Source organism: Mauremys mutica, unplaced genomic scaffold (genome assembly GCF_020497125.1).
Source record: "Mauremys mutica isolate MM-2020 ecotype Southern unplaced genomic scaffold, ASM2049712v1 Super-Scaffold_2380, whole genome shotgun sequence".
In the NCBI taxonomy this organism is placed as follows: Eukaryota; Metazoa; Chordata; order Testudines; family Geoemydidae; genus Mauremys; species Mauremys mutica.
This window is the reverse complement of record NW_025423354.1, coordinates 557,524-574,726: the sequence shown is the minus strand read 5'-3', so window position 1 is coordinate 574,726 and position 17,203 is coordinate 557,524. Positions and strand designations below refer to the sequence as shown.

Here is a 17,203-nt window from a genome sequence, read left to right as displayed (position 1 = left end):
AGCTCGTCACACCGGGGTGGGGGGCTGCCATCATGTGTGGCCTCCCCACCCCTGCTATTTCCCCTGCGTGCTCTGTACCCACAAACCTTACCTCCCCTTTTCACGTATTCACACACAAATGAGTGGAAGTGTGCACCTCAATCATCCAATAGGTCAATTTGGCACATTAGCCAGGAGGAAGCAAATCGTGAGCGTTTTCGACCACAAACCCCATCCCTCCAGATTTGCAACCATCCCTGGACCAGTGACAGGTGCATAGGGAGCCAAGTCAATGGAAATAATCACGGAGGAAGCCAGTGGAAAAAATGAATGGGGCCACTCTGGTTACCACCTTGGGGTCAGGGGAGTGCGCTGTACCCACAAACCTTACCTCCCTATTCACGTATTCACACACAAAAAAGTGGAAGTGCGCGCCTCACTCATCCAATAGGTCAATTTGGCACATTAGCCAGGAGGAAGCAAATCGTGAGCGTTTTCGACCACAAACCCCATCCCCCCAGATTTGCAACCATCCCTGGACCAGTGACAGGGGCACAGCCAACCCTGGACCAGTGACACATGCACAACCATCCCCGGACCAGTGACAGGTGCGTAGGCAGCCAAGTCATTGGAAATAATCAAGGAGGAAGCCATTGAAAAAAATGAATGGGGCCACTCTGGTTATTACCTTGGGGTCAGGGGAGTGCTCTGTACCCCCAAACCTTACCTCCCTTTTCATATATTCACACACAAAAAAGTGAAAGAGCATGCCTCAAGCGTCCAATAGATCAGGGTTCGGCAACCTTTCAGAAGAGCTGTGCCGAGTCTTCATTTAGTCTCTCTGATTCAAGGTTTCGCATGCCAGTAATACATTTTAATATTTTTAGAAGGTCTCTTTTTATGGCTATAATATATAACTAAACTATTGTTGTATATAAAGTATATAAGTTTTTTAACATGCTTAAAACGCTTTATTTAAAATAAAATTAAAACGCAGAAACCCCCAGAACCCTGCAATAGGTCAATTTGGCACATTAGGCAGGAGGAAGCAGAACGTGAGTGTTTTTGACCACAAACCCTGTCCCTCCTGAGTCGCAACCCCATGGATCAGGCGGCAGCAAGTCCTGAGCAGGAGCCCAGATGGTTACGTTGTGCGGCACAAACTGCAACTAGTAGCAAAACGGGAGGGTTTCGAAATGTGTCGGTACACCGGCCCTGCTTACAAAACTTATTTCTATCACTCTAAAAGATACACCCGAAATTCGCCGTTTTCCAAACTCCATGATTACAAAAAGTTACTTAAAAGTAACCTTTACACGTATTTCCTTTTGCCTTCCCCCACCCCCGCGCGGATCTTGAATGGTTTCTTCAGATTCCTCTGAAGGCACTGAGGGTGCTCTTATCCCACTCTGAACCGGACTCGGAATAGCCGCTGGTGTCGTCTGCATCAGAGACAGACGGGCGAATATTGTCCACACATGGTCCGCGGCGTTTGGGCGTGACGACCACACAGCTTCCCCCTGCCGCCATGTCTACTCGCCCCGGCTGAAAGGGGCAGAGGGGGCACTAGAAAATTCATTTCAGATCCGACAGCCCTATTCGGAGGGACGCTCTCAAAATCCACCCCGAGCGAGCTCAGGCTGTAAGGGCATTGCGGAGGGCCACTTGTACGGACCCGCGTTTTCCTCTTTTATTTGAATGATCTGGGCTACTCCCGACAGCGCGTAATGAGGCTGCTGATCCGCCAGAGCCTTTACGCTGGTGCTGGGAGGGTTGCTGGGGAAATGAGGCTGGGTAGCGTAGGCAAGCCCTGCAGGGCCCCCGGGGGGCTGGTAGTAGTGGTGCGGCTCTGTGGCTGAGGTGTGCTGCTGAACGCCCGCCGCTGGATATGCATTTTTGGCAGGAGCCTTGTGGCTAGGGAAGGGCTCTGCAGCTGCTGGGCTGCTACAAGGGTTCCCTCGCTGCCGCCGGGATTTGGCACGTCTGTTTTGGAACCAGACCTGAGAAGAGATCAGTTATTAGCCGTAGGGGTGTGGACATGTGTCACCATCACCATGCAGCGTTATAGAGCCTAGTGAGCTGCGACGGAGAGCTGGCAGGATCAGGCCCATAGAATAAGCATGTTCGCCGCTGCAAAGAGCTGGTTGGGGTGGGGGGGTTTAGATTAAACGTTCTTAGCAGGGAGCAGCGTCCCGGGGCTCAAGGCGGAGGACCGAGGCCAAGAGAGCGCGTCCCGTGTGGCAAGGCGAGGCGAGGCGAGGAAGCGCGCAAACGAAGGGGCTGGGGAGTTTGGAGACGGACAGTTTGCGGGACCCCGGCCTCACCCTGACAAATGACAGAGCCCTAGTCTCCTCCTCACCTGGATCCTGGACTCCGGGATCTGGGTCATGTCGGCCAGCTTCTCCCTCAAGTAGATACCGGGGTACATGGTGTAGTTGAAGACCAGCTCCAGCGTCTCCAGCTGAGCCGTGGTGAAGTTGGTCCTTTTCCTGCGCTGGAAGATGGAAGGCACCAGCTCAGCCCCGGGGAACAGGGCAGGCACTGCAGCGGCCACAGTGGTCGAGGCGGGCGGGCTGAGATCCTGGGACAGGGAAGGGCAGCCACCTCCGGCCACTTCACTCCTGTCTGCAGAGACACAATGCAAGTCAGCCACGGGGGCCTTGGCCGAGCTAGGGGTGGGGCGCAGCGGGGATCCGGTGCGCACAGAGCTGGGATGGGACCTACCGGTGGAGAAGGCGCTGGGGAAGCGGCCCTCCGGCGGGGCAAGGCCCTCCCTGTGGGCTGCATTTTGGGTGGGATAGAGATCCATGGGGCTCCGCCCAGCGTGCGGGGTGCGCAGCGCTGCTGTGGCTGAGAGCTGGAGAGACCAGCGTGTTTGGGATCCCTGGCCGCCTCCCCACGCTCCTCTTTATACTGGGAGCGCAGAGGCGAGACGCCCCGGGGGTGGATGGACGTTGGTCTCGGGTGATCAAAGGCTTCCCGAGCCAGCCGGTCTCTTTAGGATGCAGGCGGGGGGGGGGGGGGGGCGGGAGAGAGACACATGACAGTAGCTTCCTTAGGACGGAGATTGACTCAAAAGGAGAAAAGTGCGAACCTATGGTGCGCCCATCCCCTGCGAGCTTTATTCCTAGGGGTCTTCTCAGCAATCCAAGCTGCTAACACTAACGCTGGCGTGTGGGCAGGCGGGATGGGGCGCCTGGACGTGGACAGATCAAGAGAAATAGGTTGAGACACGTAGGGTAACCAGACTGCCCTGTATTCTGCACTCCCGCCAAACGGGACCTTCGGGAAAGGCTGTAGAAGAAAATGTTTCGATTTCGCAACTGTGTGTGTGTGTGGGGGGGGAGGTTAGAGGAAACAAACCCTTCAGCTGGTGCCTGAACGATCCGAACGTTGATACGTGCCGAAAACAGTCACTCTTAATAAAAGAAACGATTGGAAGCCAAGCTCTCTGGGGCGGAAATTCAGAGGGGAAGCTCTGATTTCCGGGTAAGGAATTGTACATGTGGGCTGGCCTGATACAAAACATTAGAAATCCGGACAATCCTCAGGTGGAAGATGGAAATCATTATTTAATGGAGTCTCTTCCTTTACATCATGATGTGCTAGAACTTTTCCCTTCGACAATGATATGCATTTCAAAGAAATTGGCTTTAATCCATCATAAATAAAAGTGGTAACCCGAAAGCGTAGTCACCTGATGGTTGTTTGGTGGAGTGCGGGGGAAGGCAGTCATCACAAAACCCACCAGAACACTTGACTTGTGTTCTTTGTTATAATTAACAATAGTTAACGATTTTCCTTAGACATTTGATTCACATAACATGCCTTTGCCTTCCTTTGGAAGGGTACTCCCTGAATAAAATAGTTCTCAGGGCTTGGAGGCTTATAAATGGATTGTTACTGCACTGTTGTTGAGCAATGTACTTTACCCATTAAAGTACACAGTGACCCTTCTTGATTGTGAAGCTGGTGGGTTGCCCGGGACGTGCATTCCTCTTTGAATCTTGCAGTTCTGGCCATGCCCCTACTGGGCTTTTAACTATTTAAACCACAGCACCATCTAAATAGGCATCCATAACCATTTATAGCATTGTTTGTCTCTATGTACATTTACCAGCAAAACTGTGTGCCTTGTTTCAAATGACTGTAAACATTATTCCCTAACAGGCATGGTGCGTTTATACTCTGTCTTTTGGCCTAGCTTTCCTTTCCTTTCCTTGCTTATTGATTACAGGCATTTCTTTGCAATCCGTTAATCTATTCAGTCATTTGATTTAATGCACAGGTGTCCCCAACCCCAGGTCCTCTTTGATACATTGCCAGAGAGCCATGCATCATTGTAATAGGTGTGCGTTCAACTGCAGTTTAATTGCTGGTGAACAGCTCTGTTCTTGGTTTGCAGTTATTACAGAGAGGAGAGTAGGGCAGAGCAAGGGCTTCATTTTAAAGCTCTATGGACCACAATACGAGCACACATTATGGGCTCAGTCCTGCAAATGCAAACAAGCATCTTATGCAGTGTTCTTGCAGGCCTGGGCCTTTAATGAGTCCCTGTCAAGTTCGTTAGGCCAGACACCTTGGCACTTATCCCTTCTCAAAACATTCTCCTGGATGTAGCTTTTCTTTTCCTACCAGTCTTTAGCGCTTGAGTATATACACTGAAGGTACACTTTAGTGGTGTGGAAGGACCTTATGTACCTTACAGACTGAGAAATGGTAAATAAAGTTATCTCCTATTGATTTTCTCTCTTGTTTTGTTTAGGGAGCATCTCACATAAAATGGTGCTTGTTGGTTTATAACATACCGGCTGCAGCAAAGATTTGTTCTCTGTTTTTAAGATATAGGCTTGTTACGTACCAGGGAGGCCGGGGGCCCTCCCAAGGTGCTCTGTAAGAACGAGGCCGACACACACTGTGAGTTATTGGCTTTAATGAAGGTAAAGTGACACATCTGCAACGGGGACCCCAAGCGTTGCTGTCACTGAGACGGGGACCCAGCGCCCTGTAGCTCGGCCTGGGGTGAAGTCCAAAAGCAAACACAAAGCATGCTCATATTTATACAAACAGCAGCAAACCAGCTCATACATAATGCAACAGGAACTCTCCACCCTCCAGGGCCGCCCCCTTGGCTAACAGCCTAGGGGCTTTCCACGCAGCAATTCCAGCCGGTTACGGCAGGTTAAAACTAGCATGCCGTGTCCTACAATAACCGGAGGCTGAGAAAGCGGAGCTGCCTAAGCTAGGCCGTAACAAAATCTTCCGTGGTTCCCTGACCTCCTACAAGGCTACAAACATCTGGAAATTCCTATAGGTAAATATTAAGCAGAGGCCTGTGTCACTAAAACATCCCTTCTCCCACTCCCACCCACTCACAACTAATGGGTTTAATTCCTCACAGTTGAGTACAAGGGGCAGGGACGTCTGATAAATGCTTCCCAGATGGAGGGGATCAATGTAGATTTAATGCCAAAAATATTGAAAGTTGCTTCAGGTGTATGCTGCTTACTCGGTTGTCTGGGAACAAAGAATGTAGGCCATATTTACAGGATGAGGGACTTTATCCTGGGAAGCTGTGACTCTGAAAATGATTTGAGGGTTGTGGTGGATAATCAGCTGAACGTGCGCTCCCACTGAGATGCTATGTCCAGAAAAGCTAATGCAATCCTGAGATGCATAAATAGGGGAATCTCACCTCAGTATTCTGCACTAGTGGGACCGCTGCTGGAATACTGTGTTTAGTTCTGGTGCCCACAATTTAAGACAGATGTTGATAAACTGGAGAGGGTTCAGAGAAGAGCCACAAGAATGATTAAAGGATTAGAAAAATGCCTTATAGTGATAGACTCCAGCTCAATCAATTTCGCTTAACAAAGAGAAGGTTAAGGGGTGACTTGCTTACAGCCTGTAAGTACCTACATGGGGAACAAATATTTAATAATGGGCTCCTCAGTCTAGCAGAGAAAGGTACAACAATGGCTGGAAGTTGAAGCTAGACAAATTCAGACTGGAGATAAGGCATGAATTTTTGGTGGGAAATTAACCACTGAAAGAATTTACCAAGCATTGTGGTGGACTCCTATGGACTCACAGACTTTAAGGCCACAAGGCATAGTTTGACTTCTATATTTGGGGCAGGGAGCTTAATACTACTAATAATAGTTATAAATCTAACTTTTGGATTTACTGATTGTTAGTGGTACTTAAATTACCGTGTATTTAATGAGTGAGGTGGGGGTGAAGGTGGTGCTCCTTCACCGAGCCCCCCTGTGGGGGCTGACCCAAGCCTCTCCTCCCTCTTCCCCTATGGGGCTGGCCCAAGCCGCCTGGCTTTGCCACTTGCCCCCCTGAATGTATACTAGAGGTTTTCACACTGTGAGGTGTGCTCCCATGTGGGGGCCTGGAGGAACATTTAGTGGGGCAAACAGCAATGCCTGGCAGCATGGGCCAGCCATGCACAACAGGGCTCACCCCTCTGAACATTCCTCTGCACCCCCTTTAGGGGCACATGTCCCACAGTGTGAAAATCTATGGTATACAGTTGGGAGAGTGACACCTCTACATGCTCCCCCCAATCTCCACCCAGGCCAGAAGGTACCATCATGATCATCTCGTCTGACCTGCACATCACAGGTCACAGAATCTCACTCACCCATTTCTGTAGTAAGCTCTGGCTGAGATATTGAAGTCCTTAAAGACTGATTTAAAGACTTAATGTTACAGAGAATTCACCATTCACTGTAGTTCAAACCAACACGTCACCCATGCCTCATGCTGTAGTGGAAGGCAAAAAACCCAACAACCTGGGTCTCTGCCAGTCGGACCTGGGGGGAAATTCCTTCCTGATTACAAATATGGTGATCAGTTAGTCCCACCAAACAACTTGGCAAGATCCACCAGCCAGACACCTGGGAAAGAGTCAACTCTAGTAACTCAGAGCCCTCCCCATCTAGTGCCCCATCTCAGGCTGTTAGGGACAGCAGTCACAGGTGGGCCATATGCCATTGTAGGAAATCTCATCATACCATCCCCTCCATAAAGTTATGAAGCTCAGTCCTGAAACAAGTCAGGTTTTTTCCCCCAATGCTCCCCTTGGACAGCTGTTCCACCACCTCATTCCTCTGACGGTTAGTAACCTTTGTCTAATTTCAAGCCTAAATTTATGATGCCCAGTTTATATCCATTTGTTCTTGTGCTAACATTGGGTCTTAATTTAAATAACTCCTGACTCTTCCTGATGTTTATTCCTCTGATGTATTTATAGAGACCACAACCCTTGTTTTGTTAGGCTGAACAAGCCAAGATCCTTAAGTCTCCTTTCATAAGGTAGGTTTTCCATTTCTCTGATCATCTTAGTAGCCTTTCTCGGCATATGTTTAAATCTCCATCACTGACAATTTTTAAATCAAGATTGTATATTTTTTCTAAAAGACATACTCTAGGAATTATTTTGGAGATGTTCCATGTTCTCTCCTATACAGGAAGTCAGACTAGATGATCACAATGGTCCCTTTTGGCCTTAGCATCTCTGAATTTATGACACCAACACATAATTTAAAAACAGTACTTCAGCTTCCTCAATGCAGTTATGTAAAGACTCCTTTTCCCAATGATACAAAATAAAGGAGAGACTAAATTCTGTTTACATCTTTAATATATCAGAGGGGTAGCCGTGTTAGTCTGGATCTGTAAAAGCAGCAAAGAATCCTGTGGCACCTTATAGACAAATGTCTCTTAGTCTGTGTAACGGGTCGGGACTCACCCCAGCGGCGCCTCCTGCTGGTGACTCTGGGAATTAGCTCGTTCCAGTGGAGCGCCTCCTCCTGGTGGTGTCCCATCCGTCGTTCTGTCCTCTGTTGTCTCTGGACCCGCGTTGCTGCGTGCTCAGCGGCGTCCTCTTCGAGGCCACTGCCCTCCGGCAGTGCCCCTTAGTCCTTCTGCGCCCCCTTCCGGGGGGTCAGTGCTCAGCAGTCTCACACCCCAGTCACTATGTGCAATCGCCCTCTGAGTCTAATCCCTCCTGTCAGGGATCTGGCATAGCAAGATGGCCGCTCCCTACAGCCAATGGCTGGGTGCACTGCAAAGGGTGAAGGGGGGGGACCCAGGCCCGCCCTCTACTCTGGGTCCCGGCCCAGGGACCCTCTGGCGTCAGCCTCGCTGTCCTTCTCTCCCCTTCCACTGTCTGTTTCCCTGGGCCGCTTCCCCTACGGCCCCTTGCACCCGCTAGGCCCTTCCCTTCAGGGGCCTGCAGCCTGGCAGGCTACGGGTTCAAGCTCCTTAGCCTCCCTGAGCCTGGCCAGCACTGCGCTGTCCACGGTGCTAGTCTCCTCCCTTGGAGACTGACCTTCCCCTGTCGAAGGCCTGGGACAGACTGACTGCTCCTGCTCTGGGCAGCCTTTATATACCCCTGAGCCTGGCCCTGATTGGCTGTCTCTAATCTGGGCCCTGATTGGCTCTCAATAAACTCTCCTTTGATTGGCTCACAATAAGCCTTGTCTGCGCAGGCGCCCTGGCCTGCCGCAGCCCATTCTCACAGGGAGTGGGGCAGTCCGCCCCACTACAGTCTATAAGGTGCCACAGGATTCTTTGCATCTTTAATATACAAATTGTACCTCCCCCATATACTCATGCAGGCCCATTTATTCCAGAATAAGAGTGCCCCCACAACGTGTTATTCTGGAATAACCAGAGTACTTTAAATTCACATCCTACCTTATTCTGGAATAATTTTCCTGTTTAGACAGACCCTAACTGATTAAAAGACATTCTGCCTGAACCTGCAAAGAACATGACACAATTGTTCAGAGAGGTGTTAACTGCCCTATTCATCTAAATGGGTTGTTAACTTCGAACCCTGCTACTCAAGGGGAGATGACTGAGAGAAATGGAAAGCATCTTGCTACCACCATCTCATCATGCTCTTGTCAAGGCGTGGGGCTGAGTCTTCCTCTGGGATGGACACTAATTTGCCTGGTAACTGGGAGTGATAGTTTCGAGATGGGGGAGGCCCAGCTTCTCCACCAGCCAGCAGATTTGAGTTTTACCCTTGTCACTGTTAATCCTAGTCATGGACCAGAGTGCCATTGTGCAAGCAGGGGCAGAGCCATAAGGGTATGGGGAGGAGAGCGGTGGGGGACCCACATGGGGGTGTGCCTAAATTCCCATTTGCCTCAACCCAGCCCCACTGTAACTGAAGGCAGACCTTGGACCTACATGCTTCCTTTTCCAGGTCAGACTTCTCATGAAGACAGACATTATATCAATGTATATTGAAAACAAACCCAGGAAAGAGCTAGTATTGGGAGATAATGGACCTATTCCCAACCTGTAGATTTGGAAATGGGCTCAGTTCTTTGATCTTTCAGCACCGTCACAGGATTTACCAACCAGCACAAAACAGCTCCTATAGTACCTCACTGGTCACGTAGAAGTCCAAACCACGCAGTTCCCTTAAAGTGCCCAGCCTCAGGCCTCCATCCAGACACACCTGTCAGATATGATGATGATTCCTGAAAATCTTACTTCATCATATAAAAGAAAAGGTTCTTCCAATCCCAAAGGATCAGCCACATACCCAGGTCCAATTATAACTTAGATCTTACCCAAAATACACGCCACAGCCAATTCTTATTAACTAAGCTAAAATTTATTAAAAAAGAAAAGAGAGAGAGTGTTGGTTAAAAGATCAATACACAGACAGACTTGAATTCAATTCTTGAGGTTCAGATACATAGCAGAGGTGAGCTTGTAGTTGCCAAAAGTCCTTTTAGAAATAGTCCATAGGTTACAGTCCAATTTTCATATTCAGGGTGGCTCCAGTCAATGAATGGGGATCTCAATCCTTGTGGCTTAAGGTTTCCCCCTCTTGAAACCCAAAGCAGATCTTGTCCCAGGCTTCTTATACATTTCCAGCAGCCTTTCGGCCTGAGAAAACAAATAGGCTCAACTCCTTCTCCCAAACATCCTGGCAATTAGCACAGAGTAATTTATCCCTTAAACAGTTCAGATACAGGTTAGCACAACCTTCAAAGAGACACATAGACAATAATACTATTTCACTCAAGTATCATCATAAATGTTAATATTCCTTTTTTGATCTTTGAATTAAAACTATAGCAATAGACAAGACTTGTTTGCTGACATCACAAGACCTGAGGAAACATCTCCCTTCTACCTTTAACAATGCAGACTTGCATTTTAAAGCTCTATTCATTTACAGATCTTCCTAACCAGTCCTCAAGGTTCACCCATGGGTCAGGTCAGTCTGTGAGTTAATTAACTCTTTCTGGCCCTGTTACCTTTCAATGAGATACTATATCACACTCATAACATCACACATCCTTAGGGCAACAGAGATTCTCTTGCACTTTCCTGTATCTTGATATTGAAAGGGGGAAGGAGGAGCTCCAGTAACTAGCTTGTAATGATTAATATACTTTTCCTAAAAAATGAAATTATGAGGGACCCTTCACAGACTTCAAAACTTTAATTAGGAGACATAGATAGGTGATATTTATATAGATTATAAAAAGAGGGGAAGGCAAATAGAAGAAAGATGGAACAGAATACATTATATTCTAGGTGTGGTTAAGAATAACTCAGCATTTCCTTTATAAAGTGCTGTTTTCACATCTTAATAACATCCTATAACATACAACTCAGTAACTTGGGCCCTGATCCTGTAATGAGCTTTGTCTACAGGTTCTCTGCCAATCAGAGCTGGGGGGAAATTTCTTCCTGACTACAAATATGGCCATTAAAACTCATCTCTCCTGCGACCCACCACTGCTCATCTTTCATGATTTTTGAACCCTGTTTCCACGAGGGACACTTCTTTGCTGTGGTGCCCATGATTGATCTAGTTGGAAGGGGAGAAAGGCACATTTAAATCTGGTTCCTGATGCTTCCCTCTAGTGCTGTCTAATTACTAGATCCCAGTTCTGTAAACCTAGCTTCCCCTGCTCCAGCCATTGCTGCTTTCCTCTAAAATAATTCTTCACTGTGGTCTCAATGCCAGCAGCTCTTGCTAGAGAGAAAACAACTGGACTATTGAAGGGCAGGAAAATGCTAAGGGGTTTAGCTTTTATGGTAACATTATTGCATTGGAAGAGTGTAGTGTATTTTTTTCCTTCTGTTTTGGGGTCAGTATCCAATTTATTACAAAGATGTTCCATAAGGAAGCAGAACACCAACAAAAACTGATGAAGCTTTCTTTGCAATCCTGAAGAGATCTGAGGCAAGGGAGCTCTCTTAATACCACTCTAGATGCACATGTAAAATCTGTAATGTAATCTTGCAATATTTTTTCATTCTCTTACACTTACACTAATTTTATTGTCCTAATAGGAATAGTCCAATGTGAATTTATTGACAGCCTTCTTTACATAAGTGCTTTTCTCTTAAAGGTATGTATTTTAATTTATTTATTTTTTGCCACCACCTGTGCGCTATATAATTAGGTGTGATTCAAGGAGTAAGGCAAATATCAATGAAGTTAACTAACTAGTGAATTTTGGCTTATGCAAAAGATTTTCACTCTTCTCCTATATTATTCTAACATGTAAAGTTTACCGTGTAATTTTCATAGATATTATTTTCATGGACCGTCTGGCATCCAGAGTACAGTACATTGCTACAAAATGCTACGCACATTATTGGATGTAGAAACAACTGTGGGATAAGGCAATAGCATGTGAACCTGTAACTAAAGACTGTACCATAAACAAGTGCCAGCACCAGGTGAGTTCTGTGATACCCAAGGGAATGGTGAGTGTATGACTCCTCACAGTCTCACAGGGCCCATAGAGATAGCCCACAATGTCTGTCAATATCTCTCAAAATGCATTGTGCTGGGAACAGTGGTACAGGTTGCCAGAAATCATTGCAGCTGAATTGGTCTAGCTGACTACTAGTGCAAGCACAGGGCAAAACTGCAAGTGTCATTATCATGATAACAGCATCAGGAGTTGAATGGATGTAATCATTTGTGCTTCAGTTAGCGTAATGCCATTGATGAATTCATTTACGATTGAGCTTTCCAGCAATTTAACCATGATCAGCTGATACAATTCTAAGCAGCCCTTATGTGCACTGAGTGGTACCACATATTTGATGTGGACCTTGGGTGATTCACTCCCCTTCTCCGTGCCTCAGTTTCTCCTTCTATAAAAGGGGTATTATGATACCTCCTTTATAAAGCATGTTGAGATCTAATGACAAAAAGTGCTACATGAGAACTAGAGGGCATTTATTACTATGTTTAATATATACAACAATGCCATTTCCCAACACTGGCAAACCCTCCTAGCGTAGATGCAGCTTATACTGCCAAAAGAGCATTTGCCAGTATAGTTTATACCCATTCCCCAAATGAACTAAGCAATACCAGCAAAATCTCTTTTGCCAGTATAACTGCACGTATAGTAGGGTTTTCACCAGCATAAAAATGTCATAAAAAAATCATGCCCCTAACAAACATTGTTCTATCAGGAAACGTTTCTATTGTAGAACTGGACTTCCAGTGCTGGGAGAAAGCTCTCCCAGCGCTGTCCGTACTCCACCTCCCTGTGGGGAATAACGGACAGCGCTGGGAGCCGCGCTCCCAGCGCTGGGGCTTTGACTACACTGGCGCTTTGCAGCGCCGCAATTTGCAGCGCTGGAGAGGGTGTGTTTTCACACCCTGCTGCAGCGCTGCAAATTTGTAAGTGTAGCCAAGCCCCTAGTTACTATACAACACCCTAAACAATGCTTCTTAATACGTTCAAATACTTGCAGTTGGTTATCAGATTTCCCTAACAGACACACATATGTAGGGCTATAAATTGAGGCATAGGTACAATAGGCTTATAGATAGGGTCCTAGCTCCTGGAATATCATGTCATCATGCTTCTAACTATAAGCTTTCATTTAAAAATATTTATGTTTTGAACCTCATCCTTGTGAAGAAGAAAAGCTTGAAAATGTGACTTAAATATAACAGAGAAGGTGACACCTGCCTGAGTTTGCAAACATCCTGAAACAATAGTTCTGAGAGGTGTGAACAGTTCTGTCCATCCTGATGGACTATTAACTCTGTAATCCTTGGGGGTGGGTCACCAGCCTTCATTCTTAAAGAAAAAGTAAGTAAGTTTCTAACTCTTGTAAGTTAGAATGTGACCCTAGTGCACCATAATCCCCCCCACCCTCTTTAAAATACGCCCCCCCCCTGTGCTGGTGCAGCGTGGGGAAACCCACAGGCATCCAGAAAGTCGCTTCCCCACCTGCAGGAGGCGTAAAGCCAGCAAGCCTGGATTTCTCCATCGCTTTCTGGACCCCCCACCCGGCCCTGCCCAGAGCAGACCAGACTCTCCTGATTTCTCACCGCCTCCCCGGCCTCCGTGCTCCCCTGCACGCCACCTCCCCCGATTCTCTGACAGCCAGCCCTAGCCCACTCCACTTCCTCTCCGGCCCTGCCCCCGATGAGCCACCCATTCATCAGTTCCCCTTCGGCCCGCGGGACCCACCCCCATCCGCTCGCGCGCTCTATATAGCGAGCGGCCCCTGCCTGCCTACCTACCTTCCCCGATTGTCCGACCCCGACGCCGACAGGATGGGCCCGCCGGACGCCACCACCGGCGCCCTACCCAGCACCCCGCTCGCAGAGAACGACAACCTGGACGGGCTGTACCAGGACTCGCTGGAGCTCATCAGCCGCTACCTGCGGGAGGCCGCGGAGCTCTGCGGGCCCGGCGGCAAGAAGCTCTTCAGGCGGCTGCTGAGTGGGCCGTGGGGCGCGGGCCCCGCCACCATGGAGAAGGCGCTGGAGACGCTGCGGAGGGTGGGCGACGGCGTCATTGAGAAGCACCAGATCGCCTTCCAAGGTGCGGGGCGGGGCCGGAGTACTAGCAAGTATTTGTTCAGACGTTTATTTCTGTTGCACTATTTTAGCATTTTACACCAGCTTCATCCTTTAATGCTTCACAATAGTCTTAAAATAGCTACAGAAACTTGAATGCTAAAGTCCATGTCCATAGGGGGGTGTCCTGAATCTTCTTGACTTGTAATATTCCAATCTGCAGTTTCTGGTAACCTCTGAAGGTCATGTTTTCTTCAGTTCTCTTCTAGTGTCTCAGACTTGATTAGTAATAGCAAAAAAGAATTTCAGTACTACGTTAAGCCCTCAGTTTCAGGTTTTATTGAAATGCCATGCTTTGAAAACTTTTTCATGAAATGTAAGTCACATGTTACAGTAGTTGTTGTAATATGAACTCTCAAAACTTCCACTTTTGAGCAATGCTGTAATTTTTTTTCTTTTTTGAAGAGAAACCTGTAGACTTTCCACAGGGTTATATTTTACTTAGATCAAAGAAGATAAGGACTTTCAGTGGGTTTAGTTCTTTGGGGAATGGAATTCATTAGCCTTTACAGTTGGCATTAAGCCACCTGAATAAATTACCTCTTTCATGAGTTTGAGTATATTGCTGGGATAAACAATATTTTTGGATATCTAATCTTTTAACTCCTGGTTCTGAATAGGGAACTAATATTGGAGGAGAATCCTGTAAATTTTAACTAATAGCAAGAATAGTTTCAAATGTCTGATCGTTAATTCATCAAGAGGGCCCTGGGGCCAGATGGTTGGACTTCCTTTTAATAACTAAACTAACATGATAAAGGAGTGACCGTTTTCATAATTGTTCTAACTCACCTAGCCTGTTCAAAGAGTGTCCAAAAGAAAAGAAAAGAAACTGGTTTTGTTGTTTGGTGGTCTGTCATTCTATATCCAGTGAGGAGGAGGGTACTGTGATTTGGCTAATACAGAGCTTTTTCCCAAAGCTTAAGTGCAGTGTCACGGCACTTTCATTTTAGGTCCCTGTCTCAAAAAGGATTTAACAAATTAAATAGCTTATGCTAATATAATTGTGTACTAACATTTCCAAACTTAATGCCTGGAGATAATGGCTTTCCTGTCTTCCTCTATTCTACTTGGGAGGAAGGATATACCATACTTGTCTAGCCTTTAAGGAGAATATAGCCTTCATCTAACCTTTGGGGAGGGATAGCTCAGTGGTTTGAGCATTGGCCTGCTAAACCCAGGGTTGTGAGCTCAATCCTTGAGGGGGCCACTTAGGGATCTGGGGCAAAAATTGGTCCTGCTAGTGAAGGCAAGGGGCTGGACTTGATGACCTTTTGAGGTCCCTTCCAGTTCTAGGAGATTGGTATAGCTCCAATTATTACCTTTTTATTACCTTTATATTTTTGCTGGTGTTTATACTACCTATTGTATAGTGTTTGTGGTCACTTAGTGAGTCACTTTTGTAGTCTGTGTGTTTTTCTGCTAATCTTTTACTTCAGGGATGCTTCAGAAGCTTGACATCAAGAATGAGGATGATCTGAAGTCAGTGACTGCTGTTGCAACCCATGTTTTCAGTGATGGAGTAACAAACTGGGGTAGAATGGTGACACTCATCTTTTTTGGTGCCTTTGTTGCAAAACACCTGAAGAGCATAAACCAGGAAAATTGCATCAACACACTAGCAGGGATTATCACAGATGTGCTTGTCAGAGGCAAACGAGATTGGCTAGTTAACCAAAGAGGCTGGGTAAGTGAGAGATTGCAGGGACTGAATGTGACTAATGAAGTTGTCCATCAGTCTAGTAATATTTACCTATCTGTGACTGACACTTGGTGACACCTATGCTTGTACATGCCTAGGGTATACAGGGTGATTTACCAGTCCAGTTAAAACTACTGGTTGGAGCAAGTATCAGAGGGGTAGCTGTGTTAGTCTGGTTCTGTAAAAGCAGCAAAGAATCCTGTGGCACCTTATAGACTAACAGACGTTTTGCAGCATGAGCTTTCGTGGGTGAATACCCACTTCTTCGGATGCAAGTGGTGGAAATTTCCTGGGGCAGGTATATATAAGCAAGCAAGAAGCAAGATAGAGATAACGAGGTCAGATCAATCAGGGAGGATGAGGCCCTGTTCTAGCAGTTGAAGTGTGAAAACCAAGGGAGGAGAAACTGGTTCTGTAATTGGCAAGCCATTTACAAACTGGTTGCTGAGCTCTGTGGCTTTATCCTCACACACAACTATTTCAAATTTGCTGACAATATATATCTCCAGATCAGTGGCACCGCTATGGGCACCCGTATGGCCCCACAATATGCCAATATTTTTATGGCCGACCTGGAACAACGCTTCCTCAGCTCCCGTCCACTCACGCCCCTTCTCTACCTACGCTACATCGATGACATCTTCATCATCTGGACCCATGGGAAGGAGACTCTGGAAAAATTCCACCATGATTTCAACAGCTTCCACCCCACCATCAACCTCAGCCTGGACCAATCTACACGGGAGGTCCACTTCCTAGACACCACAGTGCAAATAAGTGATGGTCACATTAACACCACCCTATACCGAAAACCTACCGACCGCTATGCCTACCTTCATGCCTCCAGCTTCCATCCCGGGCACACCACAAGATCCATTGTCTACAGCCAAGCACTGAGGTACAACCGCATCTGCTCTAACTAGGGTGACCAGACGTCCCGATTTTATTGGGACTGTCCCGATATTTGCTTGTTTGTCCCGCGTCCCGACCGATGTTCGGTCGGGACACTGGACAAACAAGCAATTTTGCCCTCCGCTCCGGTGCATAGACGGAGCCCGGAGGGGCTTTCACCCCCCACTTCCCCCGACCATCCCCCTCCTTCCCCCATTGGACCCCTCCCCAAATCCCTGCCCTGGACCTGCCCCAACCCCGCCCCTCACTGCCCCATTGGATCCCTCCCCAACTCCCCGCCCTGGCCCCACCTCTTCCCCAAGCATGCGGCATTCCTCCTCCCTCCCAGGTTTGCACACGGGCCATGGCCGGGGCTGGGAGCGCAGCACGGAGGCTGCTCCAGCCCTGCAGCCTGCAGGGCAGCGCAGAGCAGGCAGGGCCTGGGTGGGGGGCGGAGACACGTGTGGGGCAGACACGCTCCTGCCAGGAGGGGCCGGGCCCGGCTGCCTGGTTCGCCCCCTGCCCGGGGGGGGGGTCCCCGAGTTCCCTGCAGTCGGAGCGGGGCTGCCCGGGGTGAGTGTCCCGGGTGGGGCAGAGTGGAGCAGCCTCTGCTGTGGGGCTGGTGCAATGAAGCCCGGGAGCAGCTGGGCCGGGAGCTGCAAGAGGGGTCCGGAGCGTGGCTCGGCTGCACAGCTCGGGGCCCAGGAGCGAGGGGATGGGGGAGCTGGGAGTGTATT

The 17,203-nt window shown here is 48.0% G+C and overlaps 2 protein-coding genes across 2 annotated transcripts; one reads left to right on the top strand and one right to left on the bottom strand.

Moving 5' to 3' along the window:
* Positions 1 to 1,592: 1,592 nt before the first annotated feature.
* On the bottom strand, positions 1,593 to 2,788 carry LOC123361476 (homeobox protein MIXL1-like). Its single transcript, XM_045001438.1, has 3 exons — positions 2,704 to 2,788; positions 2,339 to 2,604; positions 1,593 to 1,979 (listed from the first exon to the last, which is right to left on the bottom strand). Exons 1-3 carry the CDS (start codon positions 2,786 to 2,788, stop codon positions 1,593 to 1,595), a joined length of 738 nt encoding a protein of 245 aa, XP_044857373.1.
* Positions 2,789 to 13,567: 10,779 nt separating this feature from the next.
* On the top strand, positions 13,568 to 15,699 carry LOC123361474 (induced myeloid leukemia cell differentiation protein Mcl-1-like). The gene is made up of 2 exons (XM_045001437.1): positions 13,568 to 13,838; positions 15,313 to 15,699. The coding sequence occupies exons 1-2, from the start codon at positions 13,568 to 13,570 to the stop codon at positions 15,648 to 15,650; spliced, it is 609 nt and encodes a 202-aa protein (XP_044857372.1). The 3' UTR covers positions 15,651 to 15,699.
* The last annotated feature ends 1,504 nt before the right edge of the window (positions 15,700 to 17,203 follow it).